General features: G+C 50.6%; 1 protein-coding gene across 4 annotated transcripts in view; it reads right to left on the reverse strand.

The window, feature by feature from the left end:
• The window catches only part of Bi (T-box transcription factor bifid), an 88,346-nt gene extending 81,246 nt beyond the window's left edge, over nt 1-7,100 (reverse strand). Inside the window, exon 1 of one of the 4 annotated variants that reach the window (XM_070671151.1) lies at nt 2,359-7,100. In XM_070671151.1, coding sequence (XP_070527252.1) covers nt 2,359-3,100 — 742 coding nt within the window. In that variant the 5' untranslated portion in view covers nt 3,101-7,100. The remainder of the gene's footprint in view (nt 1-2,358) is intronic. The other 3 variants (XM_070671149.1, XM_070671150.1, XM_070671147.1) reach the window with 3 other exon arrangements.
• Between the last annotated feature and the right edge of the window lie 8,305 nt (nt 7,101-15,405).

Consider the following 15,405-nt stretch of genomic DNA (forward strand, 5'->3'; position numbering starts at 1 on the left):
TGTCGGCTCTGGAAATCGTTCTTCTGATTGTTTTTTTTTTTTTCCTTTTTTCTTTTTTTTTTTTATCACGCACCTGGCACGACATTTGCAGACGGCATCGCATCCATCTCGTTGTTATTACTTCCACAAAGTAAAAGCGAGTGTGGAAAGTAATAAAAAGCGCTCCCGCGTTTCCTTTTTTTTTTAATTTTATTTTTCTAATCCGGTCTTTGCTTCGTGTATGCAATAAAATATTTTTCTTCGCGCGGTATCAAGAGAATAAAATAATAATCCTGCGAAATTGCGCGTACGTTAAGACGCGACGTTTCGACTTGTTTGTTACTCGCGCGTAGTTGCGTCGCCGACTTTAGAGACACTTTTCCGCGAAAAAGGCTCTCGCGCGCGCTCAGCTTTTTGCATATCCGCACATCGCGCGGCGGCGGGGAAATGAATGCGAGAGGACAGGCGCGTTCTGAAAGTGCTGAAGAAACCGAGCCGCGGCTCGCATCGTCCGGCTCATTTAACGCCGAAGATATGCCAGATCGATTGCATTATCGCCGACCGAGTCGTGATGTATTGCCGAGCCGCGCGCAACCGAATGTCCCCAGCCCGTTTCTTTCCATCGCGTTGAAATCGCGCCGCATTTTCTCGACGTCAACGTCGACCGGTGCGCGAATCGGCTTGATCGGGTTTGCGCGGACTCGAATACTCGGGCTGACGGCGAAAAACCCTTGGGGAAATATGGTAGCGAGGAAACGTCCGCCGAAGCAGTTTTCGATTTATCTCCCGACTAAAAACGCGTACGATTTATCTGAGGGAAAGAGAGAAAGGAAAGAGAAAGAGAGCTCGCTTGCAAAATACTCGCTTCGAGCCCGTCTTCGCGGATCGTTCCCGGTCGGCGGGAATAATAATCTCGCGGTGGAGCGCGACGGGTCGAACCTCCGGTGACACCGATGACACTTCTCGCGAAAAATCCTCCGTCGAAAAAAACACGAGATAAACCGGCGTCGCGCGATTGGCGACACTTACGGCGACACTTCTCTCCATCTCTCTCCCTCCCGGACGTGGACTAAATATTATTGAGAAAACAATTAGCGGCCGATTGGAGGGATCGCGCACAATCAAATGTCGCGACATTAACGCCAATCTTTATAATGGCACCGAACGGCTTGGCAAACAAGGTAATAAACTGTCTTTAATTAGCCGCGTTTAATATCGATAGCGGCGGACGTCGCCTTATCGTCGCGCGAATTAATAATGGCCGCCGGGACGCGTCTAATTATTGCGCAGCGCGTAAAGGGGGAGGGAGGAAACGAGGGTGGAAAGCGCGTGAACGAAATCTCGGGCTGAAATCGCGGCCTATGCGAAGCGCCGCGTGGAATTATTCCGTCACCGTTTCATCTCCGCGCGGCCCGTCGCGCGCGCTTTGTCGCCGCACGCCAGGCCGCGCGACGCGATCAGGATGTTGCGTAAGCCCTGGCGAGAACGAGGTAACGTGAGTGACAAACGAGAGGCTTCCAAAAGCCCTGTCACGAGGCATGTCCCACCGAAAAACGCCCGTGCACGTTTCCGGCGGCGACAATGGCACCGCGCCAGAACAACGGAGACGCGCGCGCTTCGGTGCATTTGCTAATTTCACGAAATCCCGTGCGATTATTGCGTCGATTTCCGGTCGTCGGAGACACGAAAGGCCGGCGGCTGTCGCACCGCGGCTCGGCGAACACCTCACGTCGTAGAACGAGCTCGGGACAAGTCGAACGGAACGCGAAGGATATTCACTGAACCCGACGAATCTATCTACCTATTATTTGTCTCCAGCTTTTACAGACGACGCGGCGGAGATGAAGATAGGGCCCCCGAGTGTCGGTTGAAGGGTAAGAGAGGGGTGGGAAGAGAAAAAATAAGATAAAAAAAAAAAAAAAACCGCAGAAAATGATACGTCCGCGACGTGAAAACCGGAGGAAAGTAAACGTCTCCATAAAAACGAGCCCGTCAGCTTTGCCTAATACTCGCGCCGGTAAGTAACCGCCGTCTCCCGCGGGGCCCGCAGCCGAAATAAGCACCGTCGGCGGCATTACTGTCGGCACGCAACAAGTTTGTTTGCAGTTTTAGCTCGCACGGTTATTGTACGGCTCGTAAAACCCGGTCGGCCCTTTTTAGCCTCTTTCTCCGCGCGCCTTTCTCCTCGTCGAGGCCCGACGTATTAATTAAACGCGGGGGCACTTTCCACGGCGAAAAATACACTCTTCTGCTCGCGATCGTCGCCGGGACGATTAGACCTCGGTTATCGGCGAATTTAAGATAAACGATCTCACACACACGACAGCGCGGTTTCACTTTCGTCGGGGTACGCGTAACGAGGTCGGTCTGCTTGCTCACCTGGTGGCGTGATACCGTGCGGGTTGAGATGCGGATGGTGATGCGCGGCGGTGAGGATTCCCTTCGTCTGAAGATGATGCGCCGCTGCCGTGGGGCCCGGTGAGCTGGTGGGCGGCAGATGGGCCGCCGGATTGTAGAAGCCTGCCGCCGCCAGGGCGGCAGCGCTGAAGTAACTTGCGGCCGCCACCGCAGAGGACGGATGCGACAGGTCGCGTTGGCCGCTCGCGGGTAAGGGCGGCGGTGTTTCTGGCGCGGCGGCCGGACTGCCGGGTCCGCCGGGCGGCGGGGAAGTGCTGCCGCGCGAGGATGAGCCGCCTAGGATGCCGGGCGGATGGGTGTTGGCCGCGGTTAGCAGCGAGGAGACGCTAAAGTCCGTCGGACGCGGTGCCGCCGGTGCCGGCAGAGGTCCGGTTATGTGGCCGTTCGGATTGCTCGTGGGCGGCGTGCCGCCGGCGATCGTGCTTGCGAAGGGCGAGTGCTGATTCAGAGCCGTCGCTGACGCGGGGTACGCCATCCCCGGCCCCCCCGCCTCGGCCCGCGGCCCCGTATTCGCACCCTCGACCACGTTAGCCTCCAATTCTATACCAAGTCTACGTCGTTGGCCGTCGACGTCCTTCGCGGAGGAGTCCTCCTCCTCCTCCACCACCACCTCCTCGGGCCGTGATCGCTGCTGCAGCGCGGAGGGTTGCGGAGTGCTGGCGCAGTGGGTACCCCTGCACGCTGTGTCTTGTTCGAATCTCATCGAGACGGGCGGGTGTGCCGAGTCGCGCGAGGATTCCTCTTCGAGTGACTCAAACCTGCCGCGAATGTCGTTGCTCGCGCGATCCACCGCCTTCGCCGTCTCACTCGCCGATCGCGCTGTGCACGCGGGAGCCGTTCGCGTACCGTCGGACGAACGCGCCGTTCGCCCGGCGCGAGTCTGCCTCGGCTTGTCCTGGTCAGTGGTCGCGCACGTTCTTCCGCATGTCCCAGGAACGAGCCCTGCCGAGCTGAAGCCCGCACGCTCGCGTTCAAGATTGCGGATCGCGGTATTCGGGATGCCCGCGTTCTTCCGCGCCAATTTCCAGCCGCGGGAAACCGCCGACGGTCAGCTCATCGTACGCTGCCAAAAGTCGGCTGGTCGACATCTTACGCGAACGCTCGATCCGGCCGACTCTGTCCGACGTTTTTTTCTTTTTTTTTTTTTTTTTTTTCTTCAGCAATCTGTCACCATGGCGCGAGACGCGTTTGATCGAGAGAAGCACTCGGTTGAAGCGAGACGTGAAGTAAGCGAGTCGTTCGCTCTCAGGGCACCCGATCTAGTCAAAACGAAGCGACGCACTGGCGCACTTGCAGCTGTCGAGGAGCTTCGGCACTCGCGAGCGAATTACGCCGACGCCGCGTGATAGATCTTCAATATAAGAGTCGCTTCCATGTCGAGACACTATTCGCGAGTCACTCTAGACCATATCGTAAATCCGCCGATCACTAATCACTCACTTGTCACCCGACTCGATCGCAATTTTCCGCCGCAGATTACCCGTTCCTCTTCGTGTCTCTTTCTCTCTCTCCAGTCCGTCCCGAGACGTAGTTTTCGCGACAGACTCGGGCACCCGATTTCCGACCGTTCGCCCGTTGTACGACCACGAGTCTCTTCGCGGGAGGAACAGGTCCAGGTTCGACGCGTCACGCGCCGGTCGACGCACGTGCCCGCTGCGAAGAACGCGAAGTCGCCGGTCGCTGCAACGAGGATCGACGCCGAGTGAATAGGTGGACGAGCTTATCTCCACTCAGCGACTTCTCCGCGGTGGACGACGCTCGGTCGGCGCTGAGGAGCGGACGAAAGGTGTTACTTGGGTGGCGCCGCGATGGTCACTGAGCAGCGCTAGGATTGACACCTACTCTGGGGGCTCACCCCCACACCTCCCGCGGAGGTGTTGGTGTGCTAAAGTCCCCGTCCGGATTCAGGGCGTTGTGTGCGCGACGACCGCGTGTATATGGGTGGTCCGCGGATACGTGTGCGTGCCGTTACGTTACGTGTATATAGACCGCGTTGTGCCTGCGCCGCGGAACGAACGCGGGAGGCGTGAATGCTGGAGGGCAGCGACGCGAAGACTGAGACCGTGCGGGGGCTCCTCCTCCCTTCCCCTACGACCGTCGGTACTTCGAAGTGGGGGCACGGACTTCCCCAACTGTCGGCACCGTCTGCAGGCTACCGCGGGAGCGACCGAGACGGAGACCCGGACTGACGAAACCCGGTGAAGGCCGGGGCCAGAGGGGAGGCTGAATTTCACGGCACCTTCTCCCTACCAGCCCGGTCGGGCGATAATGAGCGCTCGTAGTCCGGATTGGCGTTCCGGCGCCAATCCGAGCGGCGTTGAACTCGACGCCTTTTCCGACGCTACTCGAGCCGGCGGTTGGTCTCACTCGCGCCTTCGCGCGTTCTCCCTGTCTCCTCTCCTGTCGGACTTATCCCCACTGTTCCGCGTCACGTACACACGCGCGCGATGCTCTTCGTTCGTCGTCGGTGAAGTTGACGTGTGCTCCCACCACGTCGGTTCTAAGGGTGTTAACCGCGAGTACGCCCATTAACACCACCCCGCGTCACTGCCTTCCAACGGAGGCGGGGGCATGAAATACGGAAGAGGGGAGGCGCACGAGCGACGTCGCGAGGTGTCGTTAGTGAAGCTCGCTCGAATCTTCGTCGACCGAACGTTAACGTTCTCACGTTTGACGCGAGAGAATTTTCGTGTCTGAGTTACCACGTTGCCTGACACCCCCCCGCATTTGATAAATCAAAGAATGATGCTGCTCTCAAACGTCACTCTGTATTTCAATTTCACGAGATGGTTAATGTTAACTCCTTGTCCGATGTAAATCACAGAAGAAACGATAAAGAGACTTACTTATATTACTCGAACATTTATTTATTAGTATTTTGAATAATAATTTGACAAAAGTTTAATTAATGAAATAAAAAAATGTCTATTTTCGTATATAAAATTTTGTACTTTAAACTTATTGCATTTCGCAGGGTAAAGTCAAAGAATTGCAAGAGTTCTTATTTGAAAGGATCAAGATGCGCGAAATCATACACGTACTTCCTCGTTTGTGTAAAACTACGTTCGACGAAGCACACCCAAAAATATACATACACGTCTCTTCGTTGCACGCGCGCGCATGCACCGAATGTACTTTATCATCACTGTAATGCGATACAATTGGCTACGTCGGGAATTCACCGAGTTTTCCGCGAAATACCGCGAGTGAGAAGTTTTCGAGAGCCGTGCCAAAATTCGCACGGTACAGCGTCACGAATCTCACCCCGTTTCAAGCTGTCCTTTTCGCTCGCACTTGTGCGCTCTTCTCCCGTTTTAACGCAGCAAAGCGGCGACAGAGAGAAAACTTCTAGCCACACCCCGTTGCCTCCACTCTCGTTGTGACCGTCCCCTACTTCGTGCTGTCACGTGACTCAATCTGTTCTCTTCTCACGCTTACCGACTCTGTCGACCGCTGTGCTTCCCCGTCACGTCTCTCGTGCGGGTGCCGCCCTTCACCCTTTCCTTCTGGCGAAACCTCTCCCGCTTTTTCTCTATCGCGAAACGCTCGACGCTCGTCCTTCGCACCGCAAAGTGTTGCTGAGACGCCCAGAGCATCACAGTGTTGCCAAATCCGCGAAAGCTTTTCTACCCGCACGGACATGGAATTATATGTATATCCAGAATCGCATTATTCGGGAGCGTCGTAAAGAGTGACCGTCACGCTGAAACCCGTCGATCAGAAGTCGTTCTTTTGCCGGCCCGAAGCAAAATTTAGTCCGCCAAGCCATGATCCGGTTTAATCGTAATTATATGGCGAGAAAGAAACGCGGGAGGATTAAACGTTTGGAATAAATGGGCGGATCATGTTTCATTATTTATTGCTCCTACAGTGAATTATTGGCAGCCTGCACCTTTCCATTGCACTTCTTATAAATTCGATTCTTTTGATTTATGTCACGTAAAGAAAAAACAAAAATTGTACCCATTTAATTTAAATTTGTTCATCCTAAAATTTTTATTTCCTTATTTCGTTTGTATTTTTAACATAAAATATTAGATTATTCATTTCTAAACTAATTTATTAATGTAGTAATTATCCGAATATCGTGTACACCTGATAAGCTATTTCTCATAACTTCACCTTATACCGGTTCCCATTTGACTTCTACTAGATTGCCAGATACTCACATCAGTCGCGGACAGCTCATTCTCCACTTTTCGTTCTCTTTCTTTTCTAAGCTAATCTGAGGAAAATGTACCAACGGCGATCGATGTTGCTATACGTTAGCTATCGGATAGAGGCAGTGGAACATAAAGGAAACGAATAAAAGGAAGGAAAAAATAAAAAAAAATAAAAAAAAACGCAAAACGGAAGGCGAGAGAAAGAGCGTCTAAAAATCCCACATATACACACGTATATTACGAAAAATCCTACAGTTGAGAAAGAGAAGGAGCTTAGTCGCCTTTTCGCGTGTCCGAGATGACGTGGTAGCGAGCGGCTGAGGCAAGAGCAAAGTTTGTCCTCGTCGGCGGGGAGAAGACAGCAGCGCGAGACGGAAAGAGAGAGAGAAAGAGAGAGAGAAAAAAAAAAATCCAGCCACCGAGCACCGTGATACGCGGAGTCAGGGGAAGTAACGTAAGGTAGAATGAGAAGGATGGCGCAGGTGAGAGAAAGAGAGAGGTGATCATAATCGCGCAGACCGCGTCATAATCCGCGACGAAAAACATTTGACGAGGGCGCCGGGCTGGTAAAGGGGCAACGCGATTGGGCGGAGCTAACTTTAGTTCCGCCCATGTACCTGAGTTCTCCCTTCCTTCCTAACTTCGCCGACGACCGAGTGGGACTTTAACTTCGTGCTACGCGCGGAATCGCGCCGACTGGCGATGCTCGGAAGTGGGGGGGTCCGCGAGACGAGGACGGAGACTCGCGTGGCATTCATCCCGTGACCACGATGAGAGCAGGACGAAAGACAGGACACACACAGCAATGCGCTTTATCGGCGCGCGCGCGCCCGTTGTCCGGCATACGCGGTGAGATTTTTTTTGCGTGCGGACGCGATGGTCTTGTTGGCCGGTCAGTGTCGAGATCGCCCCGAAGGTTTGCGCGAAGAAACTTAACGCTGCGTCTATAACGTTTGATGTACAGCAAATGAATATTCCGCGAGGCCACAAATTTCGTTGGACAATTACACCGAATCAACCGCTGCGACTTGAGATTCGCTAAACGATTGGATCTATACCACGAACTGTGAAACCGTACAGCTAAGTCTTGAAGAAAGATCAATATACCTCCGGTCCTCCGACGGTTAAATAAAAAGCTCATGTATCGCGTACGACGAAGTAAGCAACGAAAAGCTCGTGTTTTTAATGAGTAATGAAGAAATAGTTTTGCAATGCATACTCTTTCAAGATTGTAAACTTTATAAAATGATTGCAAAATTTTTCTCGATAGCAAAATACAGTTGGAAAGTAGCGTATAGCTGACAATCATATTTATGACAAAGTTACTTAAAGATATAAGCCATATTCATGCCTACACAAATTGTATATAGACGCATGATAAATCTGTTAAAATAAAAAAAAGTACCGCTGTATATTTATAGTTTACTCATACATTTAAAAAAAATATAAAATAAAAAAAAAAATTAAAAAAAAATAAATAAAAACCAGAGAAGAATGTTACGGAATAAATTTCTCCCAGCCGCAATTACGCTTACCCCGTAGGTGTTTGTTTCATCAAAATGGTATAAACTTTTCGCTTCGGGCGATAATATTACTATGAAATTATGTCTTCGATCACGTTGCCGTTCCGCCCGCAGGAAGTGGACAGTACGCGTATGTAGTGCATCCGGTCTTTGAAACGCTACGTTGATAGTGCCAATAACTCGCATATAATTAATGATGCCTACCAACCACTGTTCGCGAGTACGCCAGCACGATATAGACCATTTGTTCCTCTCCCGATGCGGTGAACCATCGCATACGCATAGTCGCATTAGTTAACCGCAGTGGCTGCGAAATTCTGGAAACCGGCGAACTGCGCGCGGGGAGACCGGGGAATTTCGAGCCGGCAGAGAATCCGTGGGAGAGAAAAAGACGTCGGCTTGCAAGAGTTAATTACACATACTCGACACAGTCATTCGATATTTGCGTAACATATTCATTACGATGATATACCCGTATTTATTTTCAATTATAAATGTAAAAAATTTTATATTTGACTTGTATTAAATACATATATATGTATGCCTTTACGAATCAATGCTGTAACCTGCTTTACAGAATCGGCACAATCGCTACTTCTCCTTTAGGTTACCACCCGCGGGAATATCGCGTATCCGCGCGCCTTTTTATTTCGCTAAATAGAGACTCCGGCGAGCTAGATACGGAAAATGAATCTCCTCCTCCGCCCCCCCCCTCCCCCGTCGATGCCGCGAATAAAGATTTCAGGCGAATAGAGCGCACCGAGACCCAGCCGTATGTATATTGCGCGGCCTATAAATCTTCTCGGCCCATAAACAAAGCTTTTGAACGCGAAAGGTTTGTTGCCGCATGTGCGTGACGGCCGTCGCTTCGGTCTCGCCGCGAGTAACTCGCGCAAGAGACGGGATGGCAAGAGAAATAACTTGGCGCGAGGGTGGCGAAGCCCGAAGGCGAGATGGAACGGGGGCCTGCTGAAAGCACCGACGGCTGAATTTAACGCCAAACTCATCAAGTCGCAGCTCGCTTCCACGCGAGAACAAGTACCGCGGCCAATTTTGCGCTCTCGGCAGCCCCGGTCTTCTCCCGAGCGCCGAGATCTTAGCTCGCGTGTGCCTTTCGAGTTTCTCGGTACTTCGACGACGCTACGAGCGCGAGCCTGCCTGCAGTTTAGACTATCCGCCGAGTAATATTCGTTCGGCGTACGCGCGGGTAATATAGAAATTTTCTTTTGTAACATATACGCATGTAAAATCGCACGCGAAAGAAAGAGAGAAGGAGAAGAAAGAGAGAACACTTTACCGTGAAGTGAAGTGCACTTTTCTTCGAGTACCGAGAGGCCGGAACGTATAGTTACTCCGAGTGATTCGTTCGCGTTGGAAAATCGAGGAAGACACTAATGAAGGTTGCGTGATACCGGCTGATCGCCGATGCGTTGCAATTGGAGCGTAAACGACGCGTTTACTTGTCACCGTGTTCGAAGCCCGCGCGTCTGGAACTCTTCCTTGGGAGATGCGACCGAGAGAGATACGTGGACGGGACGCTAGGCGCGGGAGAAACGACGCGGGCGCGGAGCGAACCAATTAAGTATTTTAATAGGCCGGGGTAACCCGCGGTTCTGTAACAATCGGATAAAACAATCGCGAAAGCATGCCGAACCGTCCCCCGGCGAGAGCGGCGGTGACGTCGGGTCGCCTCGGGGCGATCGTCGTCGACGGGAGAAAGGGGAGACGCCGATGGAGAGACGACGAGAGGCCACGCCGGTGTCGGTGATGGTTCCGAAGTGCGGAAAGACAGTGAAAATTCCCGACGTCACTCCAGCGCGCCGCGGGCGTGTAAATTTGCGCCGCGGATCGATCCCAGCCGGGAGAAACGAAGAGGGAACGAGAACGGAGAGAAGCGGGAGGGGGGGAGAGGCGGGTGGAGGACGGATCATCGCGCCGGTTCATGGAAAACGCGGGAGCGCGAGAGGAGAGTCAAGTACCTAACCGACGCGGCAACGAAACGCCCGGAACAAACAACAAACAAGCAAACAAAAAGCGGTATCCGCCGTCTCCGCGGCGCCTGACCGTGCGAGGCGCGCTCCTCGCCGTCACGATTTTCGAATTCCCCGAGCCCGCCCGGCCTCGCCGCATACGTGAGGCTCGGTGGCGAGAAGCAACAAGAATGCGTCGATATCAATTACACGTTGCGTTTCTTAGCGAGCGGCCGTTTCGACCTTTGCGCGCAACGCGAACGGATATCCGATAAACGTAGCTGCACGTTTGACGGAAAAATCGGTGTCACGATTTAATTTTACGAGGGGGCGTTTACGCGAGATATAAAACTCTATAAGGTTTAATAGTTGTATACGATATTATATATGTATATATATATATTCGAATAAAATGCATGTTTAATTAAGAATTAAAAAAAAAAAAAATTTCTATCCCCCTTTCTTTATCAACGACGGTTCGTAAACGAACATGTAAATCAAACGGCGTTTGTTAAGTATGTACGGATAATACAGTCGTCCTGTTAACACGCGGCGACAAATACGCCGATGGGTCTAGATAATAAATCGGGGTCGGCGAGTGTCGGGTCCTCGATGGGATATCGTCGATCCATCGGTGTGTTTAGCAGATTTCGGGGTGGAAGAAGCTAGAGAGATCAGGATTCGTTCGGTGAACCCCGACGTTTACCGACGTAATCCGTAGCGACCGTGGCGATCTGTGGAGTGCGGGACAGCTAGAAGCGGGAGGGTGATTCCCGATCGAGTGGTTTGACAGGGGTAGTTTAGTCCGAGATATATATATATATATATATATATTTCTAATACTATTAGCCGGTGTTCCGTTACACAACGACAGATGGACGGCCGGAGGAGATATATACGTTCTGTTTGGATTTCGGTGTTCGACGAGGGTGCAGCTGCGAGTGTGTGTTATACCGCGCGTTACCCTGTTTGTGCCCCGACATCAATTGATAGTTTTGGTAAACGAGAATCTCTCCACAATAGGCCTCGTACCGCTTCGCAAGAAGGCCCCGGCATCCTTCGCTCGGGAACACTCGTTTCCTCCGTAATGGGATTTCGAAATCTCGTAACTCCGTGAGATTTCGAAATCGCCCGATTGAGATTTTAAGTGACGGTCTCTTACCCGACTTTCGCGTCCTCAAATAACTCGTGATGAAAATCCGACAGAATTTAAGCACCGTGATTTAAAATTACTCGCTCAAGAAAATATAATCAGATGTAAATTAATTATGCGTTGAGTTAATTATGTTGATTATAGGGCATCATAAATAAGAGTAATTAAACGTAAACGTTTTACATCGTGTAATAGGAGGCAGGTGATGGAATCGTTGATAAATATATGTATATATATATATATATTTTTTTTTTTCTTTTCTTTTTCGGCTGGAAACGCGAAAGCGTGACGAATAAACTACCGCGACTATCTAGTAATCGCGCGCACCTCGGAACCTCGTCATTAATTAGATAATTAATACTCACTTCGTGGGGGCTCAAGGTATATATCCAATAGATTCCAACGAAATTAATACAACATATGTTGCGTAACCGTCGCCGGATCTGGGCAACGAATTATCGATTTGCAGCCCGTGTAGCTGCGAGCGACGATTGTTCTACTCGAAATTCACTTCCGATAACGCGGAGACTCGATTGTGTTTCCCGGAGTCAACTTCGCGCCATTGATTGAATTATCGGGCGTACAGTTGATTGAATTCGCCGTAGGTGTACCGCCGCGTGGTACCCATTTAACTCATCGTCCAAGTAACTATTTAAACCAACCAGCTAGATGCGTCTTCTATTCCGATTAGTGCCCGTGCGCGAAGATCTTGCTCCATTTGCGTTACCCGCGCGCAAACTTTTAAAGATATTTCACGGCTCTTAAGTAAATCTGGAAGTCATCCAAAGTTCCAAGCGCGCGTTTCTTGCGACGTGAAAAATGTCTGTCCACGCCCGGACGTCGCCTCGACTTTCCGCGGCCCGCGATTAATTGTAGTACAATAATAATTGAAAAATAAATAGAATCCACGTGGAGAAGTATACCAGAACGAGCTTCGAAAGATTTTCTTTTTGCAATACTACTTTGAAACATCTGTTTAATATAGCTTCACATAATTCATAGTCCAAGATTGGCATCGTTGAGTCATAAATGACCGGCGCACTAAATCGCTAAAGGATTAAGGTAACGAAATTTTTTTAACAAATTTTTACCACGTATCGCACTATATCGTGGAAAAATACTACGAGGCCACAGACCTGTCCGACCTGTATAAAAGCCACGACTGACATTCGAAGGCTTCGGGTTAACAATAAAAGTGGCTCCGCGAGCATGTATGACGAATCATATGTAGAATATCTCGTTAACTATTACTAGCTAATCTTAAAATAGATGTGAGCTTTAGAGTATACATGTATATCTAGAAATGCAACGTATCGATTCAGCTTATTCTTGTTTTATAACAATACTCGCAACAAAACCTGTGACGCGCTGAAAACCGTTGTTAGTTTTTACAAAGTCCAGGAGATTATCAAGAGGCTTTCAATTTAAAAGCGCTTGATACGCAATGCATAACTTGCACGCGCTTTTATTTTCTTTCTAATTAGATAACGTGAAAAACTGTTTATTCTAAATTTTTTTTAATTAAAATCTTGTATTAAAAAAAAAAAGTAAAAAAATCGTTGCAATGGAAGGTATAATATTGAATATTTTCTGAATTGAAGAAATTCGTTCATCAAATATGTAAAAGAAAAAAAAAAAAAAAAACGTCTCCGGTATACGTACGCGATATCTTCGATTATTATAGAGAATTACGTGTCGTAATTCAAGTTCGCAGAGATGTCAACGCTGCGCAACGTGGAGAATACGTATACACGATCGCCATTTTATCGACTTGACTTTTATTTAGAAACTGATTACCTATGCAAGTAAGCTATAGTTTACCGACGACAACTTTGCTATTCACCCTTCGGTACTATCTCGGTACTGTCATCACCGGGTTTCGTACCGGCACCGGCGGTACACGGGAAAACAGCGGGATAATTTTATTGCGGGTGAGACCCATCATGGAAACGCCGATTCATAATTAAAGAAAATAATAACGTAGTCCGATATTTACGGTGATAACATCGCGACACGCGCGATCCTTCCGGCATCGATCGTGTGCGATAACCGAAGGGGGTGGCCGGCGGCTTTCTCGCGTCGCTGATAAAACTTTCCACTGTTTAGTAACGGCCCTTGATTACATTGACATCGGAATGCCCGGGCGCCTTTCAATTTAACGATGCTCGGCCGAAAGTGTCGGGGGGTCACGTTAATGGATCGGCGCGCGCGAAGGGGGTCCCGATATAATGAGCCGCGCGGATCGTCTCGCGTATTCCCGATATCGGCGGGCAAACGGCACGAAAACATCGCTCGTAATTATTATCGTTTCCATCTTCCACCTTCATCTCCGCCGCTCTCGTATGATCGTCGGGGATCTATCTTTCTTTCCACTCTCTCCCGTTCGTTTCCGTTTCGATGCCCGGGGTTTCCTCTTCTAACTCGCTCGGATCACGAAACTCGCGAGGGGCCCCCACCCACCTCTCCCCGCGGGGCCCCTCTTCACGGACACCGTTCAGTCCGTCGCTCGTTGTCTCGTGGCCCAGGCTGTTTTGTCCCGTCAGTCCCAGGCGCGCAATGCGATATCTATGGGTTTCTTTTGGGGCCTTGTGTCGAAGCCGCCATTATGCCGGAGAGAGAGAGGCCCTCCCCTTGATTTCGTCGGCCCTCTTCCTCCATTCCCGAGGTACGGGGCTCGAAGTGTGGTTCACAGGAACGTCAGGCTGCAACCGACAGCAACGACGACGGCGATGACGACGGTGGCGGCGGCGGCGGAGGCGGTGGCGACGACACGCGTGTACGAGTGCAGCGCTTCGGGGATTGTTTTTTTGCGTCGCTTATTTTATTTTATTTTTTTCTTTTTTTTTTTCCCCTTCGTGAAGAAGGATATGTACGCCTCGTGTGTTAAACAGAAAGAAGCAGAAAGACGGAGGTGGAAGAAGAAGGGCTAGAAATCCTGTGCTCTCTCGGATCTCACTAGTTAGGCTATTCACGGCGGTACGAGTCTTCGAAAGGCATGAAAGGGTAAACGCGGTACCCAGGACGACTGTCCTCTCTCGTCGGCCCTTCGGACCCTCCTTTTGGCAGCGCGCATGGAAAGAAAGGAAAGAAGGCTCGAGAGACAGAGGCGGCGGCGCTTTCTGTGCACGAGAGCTCCGCTCTTGCCTGCCTCCGTCTCTCCGTCTTTAAGCAGCCTAATTATTGCCCTATCGACATAGATTTCTCAGATCGGATTACGCCGCGGTCCCTTAGATCGCCACCGCTGCGATTTAACGCCTAAGAGCGTTCTCGAGATTTTCGCCGGACGAACCGTTCGGTTAAACGTTGATACCCTTGCGGTCTGGCTATCTCGCGACCGTTCCACGTGACATAATAGAAGATTGCGTGTGTATTAATACGTAGAAAAAAAAAAAAAAGAAAAAAAGAAATATGCAATTCAAAATTAAAATTAATTCGCTATAAATTAGCGCTCCGCGCCGAGCTGGGATACTACCTGCGGGGAGTGTCGCGGCGAGTGAATCTGCGCGAGGAGGATCGCGCAAAATATTTGCCCGGACCCCGGCTCGTGAAAAATGACCATTGGGCGGCGCTGAGCGTGACAGGGCAATACGAGGGAACTCGTTCGGTCGTTCATCGGACATAATGTTGCCGTTTGCCGGCAACACATGAATATCCAAACGCACGGCACTCATCGATAATTCAATATCGCACGTAGCTGGTGGCCTAGCCCGCCTCGGCCTCTTTTGTCGTGGTATGTCGCGCCGTAATGACGCGTCTCTCCTCCGTCGTGAAAATTTAATTGATCTGCCAAGACCTTCCCCACATTCACGAAGGACAACGCGTGCGTGTGCGAGGGCGCGTTGCACTAATACGGGTCTTCCACGGATACCGGAAGTCATCGGTGTGCCCGTCATTTCCCATCGCGCGTTTAAACGCTTGCATCTTTAAACGCTCTTAGAAAATAATATTTTATCCGCGGTACGAAAAGAAGGCAAAAGTGACGGGCGATCGAAATTGTATAACGCGACAGGCCGCTCTCGCGTAAGTCGCGAGGATAATAAAACGATATTTAAATATGTATGCGCGACCCGGGAGGAGATTCCTGCGAACGAGCCAAGAACAGTGTCATAAGTTATACGCGCGAGGGGAAAAAGAAATGAGAATTTCAGGAGAGCGTGGACACGACTTTGCGACCCACCCAGTGCGATTTCCTTGTAGGT

This window comes from Cardiocondyla obscurior, linkage group LG22 (genome assembly GCF_019399895.1).
Source record: "Cardiocondyla obscurior isolate alpha-2009 linkage group LG22, Cobs3.1, whole genome shotgun sequence".
Lineage (NCBI taxonomy): Eukaryota > Metazoa > Arthropoda > Insecta > Hymenoptera > Formicidae > Cardiocondyla > Cardiocondyla obscurior.